The following is an 18,141-nucleotide window of genomic DNA, read 5'->3' as shown; positions in this document are numbered from 1 at the left end:
CAAAAGCTGATGAAGCAATTCGTTCTCCAAAACCCTAGTTTTTAGGGCAGTAAAACCTAACAATCCCAACTCTCCTTCTCCCGCCAATTCCGAAAGCGACAGCGAAAGCTCCCATTCCAGCTACGATCCCACGTACTCCTCCGACGAACCCATGTACCCGAAACGGCAGAGACTCCGTGGCCGGATAAGGAAAGCAGCCGTCGATCGAATCACCGCATTGCCCGAATCTTTGCTCCTCCACGTTCTCTCCATCTGATAGGAATATAGGGACTCAATTGTACTTTTGTTAGTCAAAGGGGGTGCTTGTGTAACTCTTGTAATCTTGTAACAGATCTGTAACTGAATTGTTACGAGTGGAGGGGGATATAAGGTGTAAGGAGGGAGAGAGTTAGGTCGTGGATTCTGTAACTCATTTCTTTTCTCTCTTTTCTCTCCGAAACTCTCTCTCTGCAATTCTTTTCTCCTCTCATCTGTAATTGACATTTGCTCTTAATAATAAAACCCAAAGCTTAGTTCTTGAATCATTTCTTTGTTCCAAGCCTATCATCATCTTGCCCATCGAAGACGCCGCCAAAGGAGTTGCAATTTGATAAGTGCGATGTGATGCCCAAAGGAGTTGTTTGTTGGAATTCGCTGAAGAAATTGTCAATTGGGTCTACGAGATTGAGTGAATCTGTGATTCAGAAGATATTAGTCGGTAGTCCTGGAGATTCTGGAGTTGTATTACTTTTATGGTTTCAATCGTTTGCACGTTAGTAATGAAAGTGTGAAATAACTGATACTGAGAGACTTTTGGGAACACGATGAAGAAGTAGAAGAAGAATACCGAACTGACGGATACCATTCTGTGTTGGAAGTTTCAGCTCCTCATCTTCATTCGTTTGAGATTTCGGGTTATTTAGGTGATAAATTTTGTCGGCTTGGAGATGTATCATCTTTGGTTGATGCTAACCTCAATTTTCACATGACGATCTATAGAGATCGTTCAAATGAGTATATAAGGTATGAAAATATGTTAAGAGGACTTCTCCAGAGCCTTGTTCATGTGAAGAAGATCACTTCAGGTACTTTGGCTATACAGGTTGGTCTCTCAATAATCCTTTGATTGTACCATCAATTCTATGTGCTTCATATCTTAACTTAAAATTGAAGTGTTTCCTAACCCTGAAAGAATTAAGCTTGGCACTAACATTTGTTCTTATGTGTTGACATAGTGGAATCTTGAGTTCTCATATCACAATCATGAAGATTGGTTCTATTTGCTCTTCCTAGTTCTTCTACTCTATAATTAATTATTCAAATTTCGACCTAACGCTCCATGTCTCCGCATCAGTTTACTGTAGAGGCAAATTAAAGGATTGGATTACCTACTCAGTATTCGGAGGTGAACCATATAACACGAAAAGAATCCTGAAATATTTGTGAATATGTTTTATGTTATGAGTCACTTAGGAGGGTATTCCCATGCGCATAAAGAGGTAGCCGTGAAGAATGTTCTTTAACTTATCCAAGTGTTGAGCAGTTGCAGATATTTTCTTCTGTCAATTACCAAGTTGTTGTCTTGGACCCAGGTTCAATGATTCATTTTATTGCAGCATTTTCTGTGATTTAATGAATTAAGAGATCATGAGTTCGAGTCATCTGAGAAAGAAAAGAAAAAAGCTTGTAGAGCTATGACCTTGTCCATGTTTCGGTGTTAGTTATGGTGCTAAATGCTTAATAACATTTAGTGGAAGAAGCCCATACTTAGTCATATTAACAGTACTCCAATCAGTTTGTGCTAAGAAACCAAGCCTGGCCTTCAAAATTTAGTTGTTACATGTTGTTCCAATAAGTGGAACATGTTTTGGAATTAAACAATGTTACATAATTCAGTGTCTGTGTCTCGTAATATGCAAAATGGCTTAAGAGCCGATTTTGAACAAGCTTCAAATTCAGTGTGTGTGTCTCGTAATATGCAAAGTGCCTTACGAGCCGATTTTTAACAAGCTTCTAGAATCTTCTAATTGTTTGTCTTACTTTTGTTCTTTTTTGTTTTGCTCTGATGGCAAAGGTATTAAGTATGATGGAAGCAAAAGGATTGCGCTCTCCACTGTTGAACTGTGAGAGTTTAACATTAAATACGCATATCTGGAAACCAGTCCTCCCTGAGATAGCAAACATGTTGGAAAGTTCACCTAAACTGAAGACATTAGTCATAATGGCATCCTCTTCCAGCTATTGCGACGTATGTTTTTTTTTATCCTGATTAATATGTGTAACATATTTCCTCGGAGTTATTTCACAATATGTGTAAAGAATGACTGAATCCACATTTCTTAGATGAAGTCTACAGACTATGAATCAAACCAAAGAAAGTGGCTGAGAATTGATACATCGTCACCCATTTGGTGGTTGTTTTGTAGCGGTGGGCCTTACTGGCTGATGTATTTGTTTCGGCCGCTTACTTTAGTTTAATTTTTAATTTTTTATGGTATGAAGAGTTACCCTGTTCTTTTCCTTAGTTGGTGATTCCACTCATAGTTGGCAGACGCTAGAATTGTTGGTGCGCCTATTTGTAGATGCCTTTTGTAGAGTTTGGCAGCGATTCTATTGAGAATGCTTCATGCTTCCGCATCGTGTTTATGTCTTCTTAATAATAGATGACCTCTGAAGTAGACTTTGAATCATTTCAATGAGCATAAGAAGTCACTCTTTGATAGTTGCAATAGTTGCATTGATGCCCTAAACTACGCAGAATCTCAACTTAATGTATTCTTTGTATGCAGTACTTTTGGGATGAATACACCGAACATCGCAATTTTGACGAAAAGAGCTATTGGACATCAAGAAAGAAGCCAGCCTTGTGTTTGATGTCAAGTCTCCAAGAAGTTAAGTTTATCGGTTTAGGAATTTATGACTTTGACTTCCACTTCCACTTGTCTTTTTCACAATTTGTACTGAAGAATGCGAGGGTGCTCCAAAAGAAGGTTATTAACTGATTCAAAAACGGAGAGTTGCAACTGGCCAAAGGAACTTGTCCGAGCAGCTCGAAAGCTTTTAAGCTTTCCAAGATCATCTCCCAATGGAGTAGTTTTGTTCTGAGTAAACTGGACAACTCAAAACCATTTTTCTTTTTCCTTTTTTTGGTGCTACAGAATATTAAACCATTTTTCTTTCTTGGCTATTACTGGTTTGTGCTGTTTTATTTTCTGATGCAGGGCTATAGTTATTGGATGTCTTTTAATATTAAATTGTTAAACCTTGTTACTGTTTTGGTTGTCAATAGTTTATGCATGCAGTTTTTTATTTTCCGTCAAGTGTTTGATTACAGGATCATGTGTCAGTAAATTTTGGTTGTCAATAAATTTTGCTTCTTCACCTTATTATTTTCACACGTGTCCTGGTAGCAAATACTACAATTCGGTATAAGAACTTATCTTTCATACTCCTTTTTTTTTTTTGGGAAAATTTCTTTTATATCCTTTCGACTTTGACCAAAAATTCATTTTGGTCCTTCACCTTTTAATTTCGGCATTAAATACTTCGACTTTCCAAATTTTTTCAATGTCATCCTTTAGAAGAAATGCGTTTTCTTTGAGTCCTGCTATAGGGACCGACGGCCCCGCCGGGCCGTTTTCGGCCACTGGACGGCCGATCCGAACCGTCGAAAAATTCTATAAAAAGAAATGAGGGGGCCGGCGCGGGAATCAACGGCATCCGATGTGTGTAGGATGCTTGATCCAAACACCCTATTTTTCGTTTATATATGTATATATCTCTAAAGGATGACATTGAAAAAAATTAGAAAGTCGAAGTATTTTTATGCCAAAATTGAAAGGTGAAGGACCAAAATGAATTTTTGGAAGTCGAAGGGATATAAAAGAAATTCTCTTTTTTTTATATTATATTTTCACTCTATTTTTTGTTTTTTAGTGAAGAATTATATATATAAGTTTCATTAACAGACAAAAAATGGAGTGTATATATCAAAATGGGGAGAGTGAAAATCAATAACAAAAAAAAAAAGAAGAGGTAAAAGAAGATTCTTGAATAAATGTGTTACAGTGTTACGGATGGTAAACACTATAATCCTTCGATCGGTCCCTTTTTAAGTGTTCCTTACGAATTGATTTGCAATTTTCAAATATATAAATAAAGTACTATCGTACAAAAAAAAAATCAAAATTTCAACACAAAATTTTGCAAATACTCCATGCAAGGAAGCATTGTAGTTTTTGATCTTAATAAATCACTAGTTTAACATAGAGGACACTTCAACAATCGGGCAGAGGGAGTATCTCATTTACTGGGTTTGTTTGGTTATGCTTAATCTTGGGTTTGATATGTTTTCAATTTCTCTATTTACCACAACTTGTTAGGAGTATTTATTTTTACCGCCTGTATGGAACAAAAGAAAAGGGGGAAAGAGATTGAACCTAAGAAATCTTCTCTTTCATTATTTGGTTTGTAGGGGAGGAGAGAAGAAAATCAAAAAAATCAAGTATTAAGCACAATAAAATTTCCACCGCGCTCTCTTTCTGAGTTCCCGCTATTTTTCTTTCCCTTGCTTCATAGTAATAAATTTTCTTCGTATTTTACATGTTCACCGTTTTTCCAGTAAAACATAGAATATGATACTGAATGAAACTAGCTTTCCGGTGGATTATAAAAAAGGATCATGACTTTGAAGGGCGCAAGAAATTTAAAATAGATTAAAAGATAAAATGGTAATTGGTTCTTAAACAGAAATCATTTTTGCACAAGGTATTACTAGTTTTTTCTCATTTTTCTTGACTTAAATAAGGGAGGAAGGCCCCGTTTCACTAAGATTCTTATTTTGTAAGTACTTATTTTTTGCTTTACGAGACAGACCATTCTCTCACAATACATCTCTATTAATTCAAAAAATAAATACTTATTTGAGTTAGTTGAACGAGGCCTTAGTTTCTTTCTTGTTCTCTCTTTCCTTCCCTTTTCAGTTTACTTCAAAAGCCTAAGATCCAAATATTGCAGTAGTATTAAAGAAACATATGAAACAATGTCTAATTTATCACCGTCCATTTGGTAGTAATTAGCTAAGTCATATAATCCGAATATGAAAGTGTCTTTGGAAAATATTTTGCACTAATAAATGTTGGGAGCATACGGATTCAAGAGCGTATAGACATGATTGAGAGTGAGAGATAGAGTATTTTACCCAAAAAAAAAATAAAAAAGAGTGAGAGGTAGAGTATGTCTCGACTGAAGTAAATTTTTTAAGAAAATTGATTTCTACACTTTCCTAATTAATGCAAGCATTTTTATTTTTATCTTTTAATTGGGTGAATTCACAAAATAGTCCTTGCACGCATACACTTTTTACAAAATTTAGGGGCTGTTTCGTGAATTCACCTGTTAAAAGACAAAAAAAAATAATGTTTGCATCAATTAAGTGATGGTAGAAATCAAATTTATATTTTAAACACATACAACATTGTTAACTTTTAGTTACTTTTTTTTTTTTTAAATTTTCGCCATAATTTATCTCACATCATTCGTTTCAAGAGGAGAATCACCCGACCAAGAAAAAGTTTTAAAAAATTTAAAAAACTCGATAAAGTAGTCCCAAAAGATCCCGATTAAAAAAAAAAGGAGTTATTTTTATATTTTTATTCCTCAAATTATTTTTCCTTTTTCTACCTTGTCCTTGAATTATCAAAATCATCCATTTCATTCTTAAACTATCCAAAACTATCCATTGAGTCCAATTATTTCTACCAATATTTGTGCCGATTTTTTACAAGATCTCATAAATAACTATTTTACAATTATAGATATTCTCTATTTCATTCTTAAACTATCCAAAACTATCCATTGAGTCCAATTATTCCTACCAATATTTGTGCTGATTTTTTACAAGATCTCATAAATAATTATTTTACAATTATAGATATTCTCTGTATCTTCACGCCCAACATGGCGTGCAATGGCCATGTGGCGGTCCTAGACTTTGTGTTGTGCGGTAGTCCTAGACTTTGAGTTTTGATGGAGGTTTTAAAAAGTTATTAGTAGAGAAAGATAGATAGAAAAAAATTATTAGAAATCGTGCGGAAAGATTTTGAATACCCAAACGAACAAGGAATGAGAGGAGCCGTAGTTCATCTATCGCACTACACCGTGTAGTGTGGCTGATCCGACCGTTCATCTCGATGCAGACAATTTGGATTTAATTCGAACTCCTCTAAATCCTAGCCGTCTATTATTTGGATGAAAATCCGAACTGTTCATTATCGAGATAAATAATCGGATTGGCCGCACTTTACGTGTAGTGCGGGGGTGCACTACAGTCTACAGCACCCCCGGGTCAACGAACAAGCCCTCCCAAAGGTATCGGCCAAAGGGTATCATTTTCCTCCTCCTTCCCCCCTCCAAAACCCTAGATTTTAGAGCAGTAAAACTAACCCTGAAGGCTGAAGCTGAAGATGCGTTTTCAGATTGAAGCTCATTCAAAGACTTGTTCGTCGTTTAAAAGAAGCAGCCCGTTTTCTACCGAGATCCTGAAAGGGAGAAGCTGAAGAGGAGATCAAACCAAGAAAAGGCTTCTCCGGAAGAATTCGAGAAAGTCCAAGGGGAGCAGTTTGGAAATCATGTCATCACCAAGCAGCATTGAACTCAGTCATCCCCCAACCCCCGAAAGCGACAACGAATGCGCCAAGTTGTCGAAGCCCACCGTGGATCGAATCACCGCATTGCCCGACGCTATACTCGGCCACGTTCTCTCCTTCTTGCCAATCGAAGACGCCATTAAAACCCAGGTTTTATCAAAACGTTGGCTGCATATTTGGACTTACTCCACATCCCTTGAATTTCTTAGTGATTCCGATTCCTCTGAGAAAACCGTTAGTGACTTTGTTAGCTTCGTTGACAAAACCATAGTTCTCTGCAACTGTTCTAAGCTCAAGAAATTCGGGGTTGAGTTTAGATACGAGTCGGATTACGCTTCCAATGTCAATCTCTGGACTCGGTTCGCAACAGGGAAGGGGGCGGAGGAGCTTCAACTTGACTTCGACCTGTGTGATTTGTTTGAGAGTGATAGTTACGTGCTACCACAACTTCTTTATACTAATTCATCGTTCAAAACATTGAAGTTTTCTGCGTGCCAAGTGTTGCCCAAAGGAGTTGTTTGTTGGAATTCGCTGAAGAAATTGACAATTGGGTATGCGAATTTGAGTGAAGATGTGATTCAGAAGATATTAGCCGGTAGTCCTTTGTTGGAGATTCTGGAGTTGTATTGCTTTTACGGTTTCAATCATTTGCATGTTAGTAGTGCAAGTGTGAAGAAATTGATTCTAAGAGACGTTTGGGATGATGATGATGATGATGGTGATGATGACGACGATGGTGATGACTATGATGACGACGACGGCGGTGGGCACCATTCTATGTTGGAAATTTCAGCTCCTCATCTTCATTCGTTGGAGATTTCGGGTAGTTTAGGTGATAAAATTTGTCGGCTAGGGGATGTATCGTCTTTGATTGATGCTAACATCAGTTTTCACATGAAAAGTCGATATTACTCAGATGATTATGAAAGGCACCCAAATATGTTAAGAGGACTTCTCCAGAGCCTTATTCATGTGAAGAATATTACTTTAGGCGATTGGGCTCTACAGGTTGGTCTCTTGATAATCCTTTGCTTGTGCTTTCAATTCGATGTGCTTCATAACTTAACTGAATATTGACGTGTTTTGTAACCCTGAAAGAATTAAGCTTGCCAGTAACATTTGTTCTTACGTGTTGGTTGAGATCATAGAAGTTTCTATTCAGAATTAGAAAGTTGTATTCGGAACTTGAGCTCTCAAATCTCAGCGATGAAGAATGGTTGTATTCCCTCTTTGAAGTTCTTAGTACTCTTACTATGGTAATTCGACCAAATACTCTGAATTTTCCCATGAGTTTACTATGCAGAGAAAAATTATAAGGATCAAACTACCTACTCAGTATCCGGAGGTGAATCCCAATCAATGTATGTGCATATTTCTTAAGTTAGGAGGGTATTACTGTGCACATAAAGAGGTAGCTGTGATTCTGTGAAGAATATTCTTTAATTTTCCAAGTATTCAACGGTCACAGTTGTTCTCATCCATGTCTTGTTAAGTTGTTTTCTTGGACCCGGAATCGATTGATTCAATTCAATTCATTGTCTTTCTGTTATTAATGATATTAATGATATTAAAGATCTCGAGTTCAAGTCATCTGACTAAGAAAAAGGGAAAATATTATAGAGCTATGACCTTGTCCATGTTTCAGTCTTAGTGTTTGTGCTCAATATTTTCTAATGGCTGAAGCCCATGCTTCCTTCTAGTGAGCAGTACTTTAATCAGTTTGTGTTCTAAGGAAGAAGCCTGGCATTTCAAATTTGGTTGTTACCTGTTGCTCTCCTATACTAGAAGTGAAACATGGTTTGGGAATTAAAGAATGTTACAAATACACTGTGTCTCTCATCATATGCAAAGTAGATTTTGAACAAGCTTCAAGAATCTTCTAATTTGTTGATTTTTGTTGATTTTGTATTTCACTCCGATGGGCCAAGGTTCTAGGTATAATGGAAGAAAAAGGATTGTGCTCTCCCTGGTTGGAGTGTGAATGCTTAACACTTGATACGAGTATCAGGAAATCAGTCCTCCCTGGAATAGCACACATGTTGGAAAGTTCATATAATCTGGTGACATTAGTCATAACCTTGTCCTCTTCCAGCTGTGATGAGGTGTGTTTTATCCGATCATTTCCTTAATGTATTTTTTGTAGTTATTCTCCAGATGTGTAAAGAATGACTTAGGCAAATATGACTTATTCTACAGTTCTTCGATAAGTCTAACGACTATGAATTAAACCAAAGAAAGTTGCTGAGAATTGACGCATATCAATAATCGACAAACAGCAAGTCAAGATTCACCCAATTGGTGATGTGTACACTCTTGGCCACTTTCTTTGGTTTAATACTTGACATGTAGGCTGACCCAATATCTTTTCCTTAATTGGGGTCCTTGGGGATTTCAGTCACTTGTACTTGGTGGATGCTGGAATTTGTGGGTGGCCTCTTTGTAGGAAGATGTAGATGAGCCATTTCTTGGTTTCTTTGGTTTATAATTCTTGACATGTAGGCTGACCCAATATCTTTTCCTTAATTGGGGTCCTTGGGGATTTCAGTCACTTGTACTTGGTGGATGCTGGAAGTTGTGGGTGGCCTCTTTGTAGGAAGATGTAGATGAGCCATTTCTTGGGTTTATATGCTTTTCTGTTGAAAATATTTCCTCATCATGTTTATGTCTTCATTATGGAAAATTATTAATTGCTTCAGAAGCACCACGCACTGTCATGTGGTGTTGTAGGGGCCTTCTCCATGCAATGGCCCCGGAGCACCATGTGGCAGTGCTCTAGGAGTGCTGAATAATCACTCATTCATAGTACCCTTGTTGATGACCTCTGAAGTAGACTTTGAATCCTTTCAATTAGCATAAGAAGTCATTCTTTCAAAAATGTGCATTGCTGCCCTTAAACGTATGCAAAATCTCATCTTAATGCATTCTTTTTTTGCAGTACTTTGGGGACAAATTTCCTGGACTTTGCAATTTTGATGAAAAGCACTATTGGACATCACAAAAAAAGGCTTTCACCTGTTTGGTGTTCCATCTCCAGAAAGTTAAGTTTATTGGGTTAGTACAGTGTCAATTTGACTTCTACTTGTCTTTTGTACAATTTCTACTGAAGAATTCTCTGGTGCTCCATAAGATGGTCATCGATACGCTAATGGAGAGTTGTAAATGGCAAAAAGAATTTGTCCGAGCAGCTCAAATGCTTTTAAGCTTTCCAAGATCCTCTCCTAATGCGGTGGTTTTTCTCTACGAGTAAAATTGATAGTCAACTCAAGAAATTTTCAATATCCTAGTGAAACTTAGGATTCATTTTTCTTCTTTAGTTATTAGCTTATTGTTAGTTTGTACTCTCTTGTTTGAAACATGCTGTCTTTAATTGGATGTCTTGTTAATATTGACTGGTTAAGCTTTTTAACTATTTTGGGTGTGAATGGTTTATCGCTATTTATTGTTTTTTGTAAAGGGGTTGGATTTATTACAGTAGTAACAAGTAACTGTGTTACTGATGTAGATTGTCTAAGGTGATAATTGGACTTATCCCCGGTGGTGATGGGATCATGAGTTTAGATACCGGGAGAAGCAATTGGCCTTAACCTGTTTATCTGGAGGGGGAACCCAACCCTGAACTTCTTGAGATACCCTTTGCTCACTTCGCCTTGGAATAAAACTGCATCATGTATGCAACAATTTTAGCCATAGTTGCCAATGAATTTAGAGGAGATATTGGAAGTTGCTTCATTTCTGGCTTTCCCAAGGTTGGCAACCTTGCTGATCAGCTCTCTCGCCTCATCAACTGAGTTGGAACTCTCCAATAACAGATGAAGTCCATTTCAGAACCCTAGATGAAGGGCGTTCATGCAAACTTGAAGGCCTCCTTCAAACAAAACACCAGTCACACACAAACAGGAGATGTTCCACTGACTCCACACCTTTCTCACACAGCGGACACAAAGGAGTAGGAGAACATTTTCTGGGAAAAAAAATTCTCCTTAGAAGCCAAAATGTTTCTACACGCTTTCCACCAAAAATTTCGCACACCTTCGGATCAGCCTTAAAAGATTGCTCTGGCTTCTCCTTTCTTTGGCTTTTTTTGGAGATCAAAAGCTATCTGATAACCTGACTTTACTGTGTAATTTCCCTTTGGATTAAAATGCCAAACCATAACATCTGACTTTTGCACCAAAGGCACTGGAGTAGCAGAGATCGCCCTCAATCCCTCCTTCGAAATTAGACGTTTGAGCAGGTCTAGCTTCCACTCCCCTTTCGGAACATCCATAGCATCACACCCCTTCACTATCCCACTTCGCACGGAATTGACTGAATTAAGCTTTAAAATCTGGCAAAGAAGGGATCCACGTATCTTCCCAAAAATTGGTAGACTCACCATTAAACACCTGCTTTCTAAGACCTTGCTTCAAGACTTCTCTACCTTGGGAGAATAATCGCTCATGCCCACGAAACGTTGCAGCCCTTGCTGACATTGAGGAGAGAAGTATTTGGAAAACAAAGCCTTTTAAGAACCTAGCCCAATAAGGCTAGGGCCTTCTGTCTTGTGTGGCCTCTCTTGTGTACAGGCGGCATTTCCTTTATGCCTTATTGTTAATAAATTACCTACTTATCAAAAAAGAACGTAGCCCAATAAGCTTGGGGGTTCATTAGGAGTCTCCACCCTTGCCTAGCCAACAGAGCAAGATTAAAGGCTTCAAAGTTGCGAAAGCCCAACCCTCCATTCCTTCTAGGCAGAGCAATACTATCCGAGCTAGCCCAGCAAATTCCCCTATCCTCCGAGTCCCCTTTCCACCAATAGTTCCTAGTTATTGAATCCAGCTTGTCGCAGATGAAAGCATGTGGACAAGCCATAAAACCACCAACTTGCAAAGACCAAAATTACCAAAACACAGATGGTCCAAGAATTTTTAGTGCCCAAGGCCTAATAAAAAAAAAAGTGTCCTTAGAACAAAAAAATTTGGAAGCTTAAATCAAAAAAAAAAAAAAACCTCGAAAGCTTAAAAAATTAAAAAATGAAGAGAGATTTACACAGTTAGTCAGTTACATAATCTCGCCGGTGGTTGTTTCTAGGACCAATGACCTCATTTCTTAAAAAACCAAGACAAAAAGTAAACCCTTGTTCTTCCAATGGTGAACATGGACTGGAGCACTGGTGGTATGGCCGGTGGCCCGTGGTGTCGGGTGTGGTGATGGTGAGCTGATTTAGGAAAAGGGAAGAAAACCCTTCTTAGTTTCGTTCAATTTCAGGGCCTTTCTTAGAAAATCCTTCTTTGTTTTTCATTCAAATTTTTTTTTCCCGTTTTGGGCAAAAACGTGAGACTGAGAGATGGTTTTGTTTGTTTCGAAAATTAAATGGACCGTCTAGATCTCCTATTTACAAAAGTGCCACCGAGTTTTTTTTTGCCCTTCTTTCATTGGATCCGTGTGGGCCTTTATTTTAGCTTGGAATGGGCCATTTTTTCCTTTTATTGGGCTACAAAAGACTTTTACTCAAATCCAAATAAGAAAATTAGTAGAGTACGTGCCCCTAAAATTTAGCATTTTTGGGATGTCCAACCCAAGCCCCTGGGCCTTGGGATTGGGTCGGCCCTGCCAGCAACAACAAAAAAAAAAAAACCCCAATGGAATCAAAGACATTTTCGTCAACACAACAATATAGCGATGGACAAGTCAGAAACCAAAACTTGACCAATTCTCTTATATAGTTATATTAGACTTTGTATGGATAAAAAGAGAGAGCATCATTTTGATGTCTCCCAATTTTTTAAGTCATGCCACAAAAAGTGTTCTCCAAAATTATCCCGCCCCAAAAAAAATCCCAACCATATTCTTGGAAATTTGGCATGCTAGCAAAATTCGAAAGGAATGACTCCGTACTATTTATATTGCATGGCAAATCTATTTTACGAAGCTTTCCGTGAATAGTGGTTTACGGAGGTGAATAACTGAAGGGAAATTTTTAAAAATGGTCCCTCTAGTTTGCACGAGTTCTCATTTTCGTCCCTCTACTATTAATTGTATCATTTTTAACCCTATAGTTTTCATTCCATCTCAATTTCGTCCTTCTCCCTGACGCCGTCCATGAAACAAACGGAATTGAAGGGCAAAATTGTCATTTTCTCTCACAGAGGGACCAAATTGAAATTTTATGCAAATCAGAGGGATTATTTTTAAAATTTTACATTTTACTTTTGTTTTTTGCAAATAAATTAAAAAAGACCATAAGAAATGTATTTGACAACTGAATTATTTTTTATTGGGTAATCAAACTATATTGAAAAATTTATATTTCATTACACATTACAAAAATATTAGAAAATGCACAAATCAACCCCTTAGCTAATGTCTTTGTATCATGTTCTTATAATTTTCTTATTTTTTCACCCAATAAAAAAATGTTTAAAATCCGTGTTTATTTGTTATATGAGTGATCTTATGAGTAAGTCCAAAAATAAATACACTTATACCCATATTTTAATGTATTTGATCTCTTAATATTTAATAGTGTTTCATTGCTTAATTAAACACAATTACAAAATTTCTAAATACTACTGAACAACTTTTTCGTTTTAATCATATGACAAAAAAAATAACGATAGTGAAAATTCAATTGAAAAAAAAATACAAGACCAAGACAATTAACATAAGGGTTGTTTTTTGAATTTTCTCATATTTTTTGTGATGTATATAAGAAAAACTTTACAAAATTTCAACATATATTTTATTATTCACTATAAAATGAGATGAGAAATATATTATATATGATGTATTTTAAATTTATTTACAAAAACAAAAGTAAAAAACAAAATTATAGAAATAGTCCCTCTAGTTTGCATGAAATCTCAATTTAGTCCCTCTGTGAGGAGAAATGACAATTTTGTCCTCCAATTCCGTTTGTTTCATTAACGCCGTAAGTGAGAGGGACGAAATTGAGACAGAATGCAAATTATAGGACTAAAAGTAACACAATTGATACTAGAGGGACGAAAATGAAAATTCATGGAAACTAGAGGGACCATTTATAAAAATTTCCCATAACTGAATTGTGTCTGTCCAAAGTTTATTGGACGGTCCAAATTTTAAAAAAACTCTTCGCGCGAAGAGTTACAGCTCGTTTGGATTGAGAGATTTTGAGAGAAAGGAAAAGAAATGGAGGTAGAAGTGATTCTTTCGCACATTTGGATGATTAAAATGGTGAGAGAGGGTGAGAAATGGGGAGAATGAGAAACCCCTTAGTTGCCCATTTCGTTTCTCACCAATTGTGGCGAGATTTCATGAGAAAGGAACCAAGTTGCCAATTTTGACCTTCTTCGTCTGCGTCGTCTGAAAACGCTAGGCTGCAAATCTTCTTCGTCTGAACTGAGTCACAAATCTTCTTCAGAGGACCGAGTTGCAAATCTTCTTCGTCTGAACAGAGTTGCAAATCTTCTTCATCTTCCTTCAAAAGTCTGAAGTAGAATTTGAATCCTTTCAATGAGCGTAAGAATTCACTGGAGGTCGGAACACATGCGATGCGTGTGCAAGTCCAATCTTACATGCATAATAGCTTACCGCTGTGTGCGTTTTATTTTTGACGAAACTTGCAAAATTGGACTTGCGCACGTATGCATCGCGTGTACTCCGGCCTCTAGTACCGCCTACTTTGTCAAACGTAGATGTTGGGGCACATGCAATGCGTGTGCAACCTATTGTGTCTATTTTATCAAATTCAACTTGCACACGGCACACGCATCGCGTATGCTCCGACTTCTAATAGAAATACACATAAAATCACCGGCACGCGGAAAGGGGAAAAATATAATGCACTAAACACCTAAGATATTTAAAATGGATGAAACCCAATTGAAGATGATGCAGATATATGATGAACCCAAATTACCCATTTGAATTACCGGGACGCATTCGAACACATAACATACATTAAACGATGAAGATGATTAAACCCAATTGAATTACCGAGACGCGGGGTTCTCACACTTGGACTCACGACAAAAGAGCCCAGTTTAGGTTCCATACTCCCATGTGAGAAAATTTACTGCACTAAATCTAACCTTTGTTTTGTAGAAGAAAACTACTGGATGGAGAAAGAGATCACAAAATTGTGGGGGCAGTTTCCAAATTGGGAGAGGTTCGGTAAGAGAGAAAATGGGAGCAGTTATTGCCTTATTGGATTGGTTTCCATATCTGCCCCTCACGGTTACATACAAAGTAGAGTGCTTGATATCTAGGATAAAAAGTTTTTTGGGGACAATTTTGTTAATAAAAATGTGAGCCAGGCTCATTTTTTAGTCCACACCAAAAGGTACTTTCCTATTATATATTAGAATAGATATCTAGGATAAAAAGTTTTTGGGGGACAATTTTGTCAACAAAAATGTGAGCCAGCCTCAATTTGGAGTCCACACCAAAAGGCATTCTCCCTTTATATATTAGAAATAGATTCTTTCATAAAGTTGCATTGACACCCTTCTAATTACGGAAAATATTCCCTCCGTTCCAAATTGAGAGTTCTTTTTGGAGATTCCAATTATTTAAGGAAACATGTAATGATTACACCTATAATGCCTATTATTTTCACCGGATATTATGGATATTGACTATTGGTATCTATAAACGGGTTCTTTTTCTCTTTAGGCAATATACCAAGAAAGTAGTAAAGATAACCTGAACGAGTGAATTTGGTTTCTCTCCAAATTATTTTCCTATTTTTGGAAAAATATCTGACTCCTAAACATTCATAATTGAAAATCGAAAATTCATAACTACGCACCCAAACGAGCTCTAAATAATACAAGACCTCGTGTTTAACTAGTGTGCGTCGGATAGGAATATTTTGGAAGATTTTGCAACAAAAGCATGCGAGCCTTCAGATGCTATTTTATTTAGGAGAGATGACCATGGACAAAATGCACCTTTAATTTCTGAACCACTAATGTTAGTGGTATATACCGACAAATATTTGCGACTCGAATTCCTTAACAATATCCAATTATATTCGACTTAGATACTTGTATTGGGCCGAAATAGCCATAGTTCGGAGAGGTCAATGACGTCAGAGTCAAACCTAGTACCAGTTCTGGGCACGTCACCCCAAGACTTCCTCGTACTCAAAGCCACGTGGTAGGTCCCGCGTTCGGTTGTCTCAGTTCATTTGTAACGTTATTCCATGACACGAGGGGCACTAGTACTCCACTTCTTCGTCGAAGCGTGTGCCGACCCCCAACGGATTTACCGAGCATATTCATTATTTTTCCTTACGTTCACGCCGGTTGGTCTCTCGTCATGCCCTTCAATCGTTTGGCAGGATAGGCTTTCGCTCGACGGGAATGTCGTCGCTCGGAGGAAAAATATCTTCCTGTTAACGATGCTCATCTGCGATTGCTGGGAATCTTCTAGAAGCTTCCACTGGTGACTGAAGTGACGTCTCTGACATTAGCGCATGCACTCTATTGGAGGCGTTGTTCATTTGATGTCATCTAAACAGTACAACATGCGTGGGAGGCACGACCTGCTTGCCCTACACTCCAAGCCTTGCCTATAAATAGCAGACTACCCCTCCACGTAGAAGGGTTTGAGAAAAAAGCTAAGAAACACTCTTCTCACTCACTTCACTTTCTTAATAAACTTCTCTTTGTCTTCTTACTCCTCCACGGCCTACTGACTTGTTCGTTGGAGCTTCTTTCCGGAGGAACATCCCCCTCCGGTTTGTAGGTACACAGTCCACCGTTCTACTCATCCACCGTTCAACAAAAAGAAGAAAGAGGGTCCAAGATTGTTTCAACCACCCCCCACCCCCCCCCCCCCCCCCCCCCCCCCATACTCCTTAACAATAGCTGATTATAGTCGACTTAGATACTCCTACAACCCTAAAACTGTGAAAAAATAGAGATTAATAACCCAATACTCCTTAACAATAGCTAATTATAGTCGACTTAGATACTCCTACAACCCTAAAACTGTGAAAAAATAGAAATTAATAAATTGTTTCTATCTACTACGAGCAGATTTATAAACCCAACAATTTGTTTGGAAGTTGTGGAAAGGAAAAAAAAAAAAAAAGAAAGAAAAAATAGAGGAGCAATATTGTGAAGAAAATATGTTACTTTCTCTTGTTTGGTTGTCCAAAGAAACTAAGGGGAAAATAATTTTTTTTGTTTGGCTTCAAGAGGGAAATGAAAAGAAATTAAGGAAAAATCCCTTCCACTTATAAAGTTTTATTTTCTCTCCTATTTTCTTCTACCTCTTTTCCTCCTCTATAATTTGTTTTGCCAAAAATACTAACACCACAAATTATTTTTTTATAGGCTAACACCACAAATAAATACATAAACACATTCACATGTATTGTGTGACCCACACACATTAGAGGTGTATAGTGTGTGACCCATACTACATGTGAGAACGTTTGTTTATGTGTTTGAAAAAGTGTTTGTCGTGATTGAATGATTGTTTTACAATATTCTTCCATATTTCCTTTCTTTTTCTCTAAACTAAGAACAAAAAACCATTGAGATGTTTTCAAAACTTTCTTTCTTTTCCTCCATTTTCCCTAGGATCCTGACAGAGGGTATAAATATACACAATATAAAGGGGTTCCATAAGAAAAGAAAAGAAAAGAACAAGTTACGATTTCTCGTAAAATTCCTTATTTGGATGGAACAGTTTGGTTAATTAGAAAATAGAGAGAAAAGTATGGAAAAAAAATATAGAAAGTCTATTTACAGAGACTTTTCAAACACATATTATGCACAGATCATCATGTGGGGCCCACTACGGGTCCCACAAAAATGATTTGAACAACTCATTAAATATAAAATATTTTTTTAAGGACCCCTGCAAAAAAATCAGCTAAATTCGATAATTATAGATACTCGATCCAATCATCTAACTTTTTATTATCCTGAAATTCGAATGAAAAGTTAGATAATTGGATCAAACTCATATAAGTACTAGATTAAGCTAATTTTTCACAAAAATTCTCAAAAAAATGTTTTACATTTATCATCGGATCGAATTATTTATGTGGGATCCGTAGTGGAACCTACATCGAAATTTGCGTGGATAGTGCAGCTCAGAAAAAAAATTTAATCGGCCCTTTTCCATTTCTCATCCAATCTCACCAAAATGATGAGATTTGGGATTTTTTTCGTTTTTCATTTTAACTTTATTTTTGTTTTCTAATTATATTACCCTAATTCTTTGGTAAATGTTGACACTTCAAAAAATTATGCATGCACTTCAAAATTAGTATAATTTCAAAAGCTAATTTCCTTTATTTTTTGGATGCCTCCATTAATTTTGAAATACCAATATCAGTTTCTTTTTTTTTAATAATAATTATTCTATTTCTTCATTTTTATTTCTCCCTCTGCTCATTGTCACTCTCCGCAAACGTTACCCTAGTTCTCTCTTCGGTTGTTTCTCTCGTTTTGGAATTCGATCGTTGTTTCTACTCCTTTAAAACCCTAGCTTTCAGAAACAGTAATCCTGAAACAGTAGGTGAGTTCGAAAAACC

The 18,141-nt window shown here is 37.0% G+C and overlaps 2 protein-coding genes across 3 annotated transcripts; both read left to right on the top strand.

Moving 5' to 3' along the window:
• Positions 1–3,265, top strand: LOC131312287 (uncharacterized). The gene is made up of 3 exons (XM_058339946.1): positions 1–1,081; positions 2,054–2,227; positions 2,769–3,265. Exons 1-3 carry the CDS (start codon positions 965–967, stop codon positions 2,979–2,981), a joined length of 504 nt encoding a protein of 167 aa, XP_058195929.1. The 5' UTR covers positions 1–964; the 3' UTR covers positions 2,982–3,265.
• A 3,050-nt stretch (positions 3,266–6,315) lies between these two features.
• On the top strand, positions 6,316–10,035 carry LOC131312283 (F-box protein At5g03100-like). 2 transcript variants are annotated; one of them, XM_058339939.1, is made up of 3 exons: positions 6,316–7,634; positions 8,555–8,728; positions 9,562–10,035. In XM_058339939.1, exons 1-3 carry the CDS (start codon positions 6,609–6,611, stop codon positions 9,871–9,873), a joined length of 1,512 nt encoding a protein of 503 aa, XP_058195922.1. In that variant the 5' UTR covers positions 6,316–6,608; the 3' UTR covers positions 9,874–10,035. The 2 variants fall into 2 exon arrangements, with proteins under 2 accessions (XP_058195922.1, XP_058195923.1); XM_058339940.1 differs by lacking the exon at positions 8,555–8,728 and having other exon boundaries at positions 6,322–7,634.
• The last annotated feature ends 8,106 nt before the right edge of the window (positions 10,036–18,141 follow it).

Source organism: Rhododendron vialii, chromosome 13a (assembly GCF_030253575.1).
Source record: "Rhododendron vialii isolate Sample 1 chromosome 13a, ASM3025357v1".
Classification (NCBI taxonomy): Eukaryota; Viridiplantae; Streptophyta; class Magnoliopsida; order Ericales; family Ericaceae; genus Rhododendron; species Rhododendron vialii.
This window is presented reverse-complemented; position numbering and strand designations above follow the sequence as displayed.

Bases quoted from the DNA above. Each gene is read 5' to 3' on its own strand.
- LOC131312287 (XM_058339946.1), top strand. From the start codon at position 965: ATGACGATCTATAGAGATCGTTCAAATGAGTATATAAGGTATGAAAAT. The intron at 1,082-2,053 runs GTTGGTCTCTCA...CTGATGGCAAAG, and splicing joins CAGGTACTTTGGCTATACAG to GTATTAAGTATGATGGAAGC. The intron at 2,228-2,768 runs GTATGTTTTTTT...CTTTGTATGCAG, and splicing joins CCTCTTCCAGCTATTGCGAC to TACTTTTGGGATGAATACAC.
- LOC131312283 (XM_058339939.1), top strand. From the start codon at position 6,609: ATGTCATCACCAAGCAGCATTGAACTCAGTCATCCCCCAACCCCCGAA. The intron at 7,635-8,554 runs GTTGGTCTCTTG...CGATGGGCCAAG, and splicing joins TAGGCGATTGGGCTCTACAG to GTTCTAGGTATAATGGAAGA. The intron at 8,729-9,561 runs GTGTGTTTTATC...CTTTTTTTGCAG, and splicing joins CCTCTTCCAGCTGTGATGAG to TACTTTGGGGACAAATTTCC.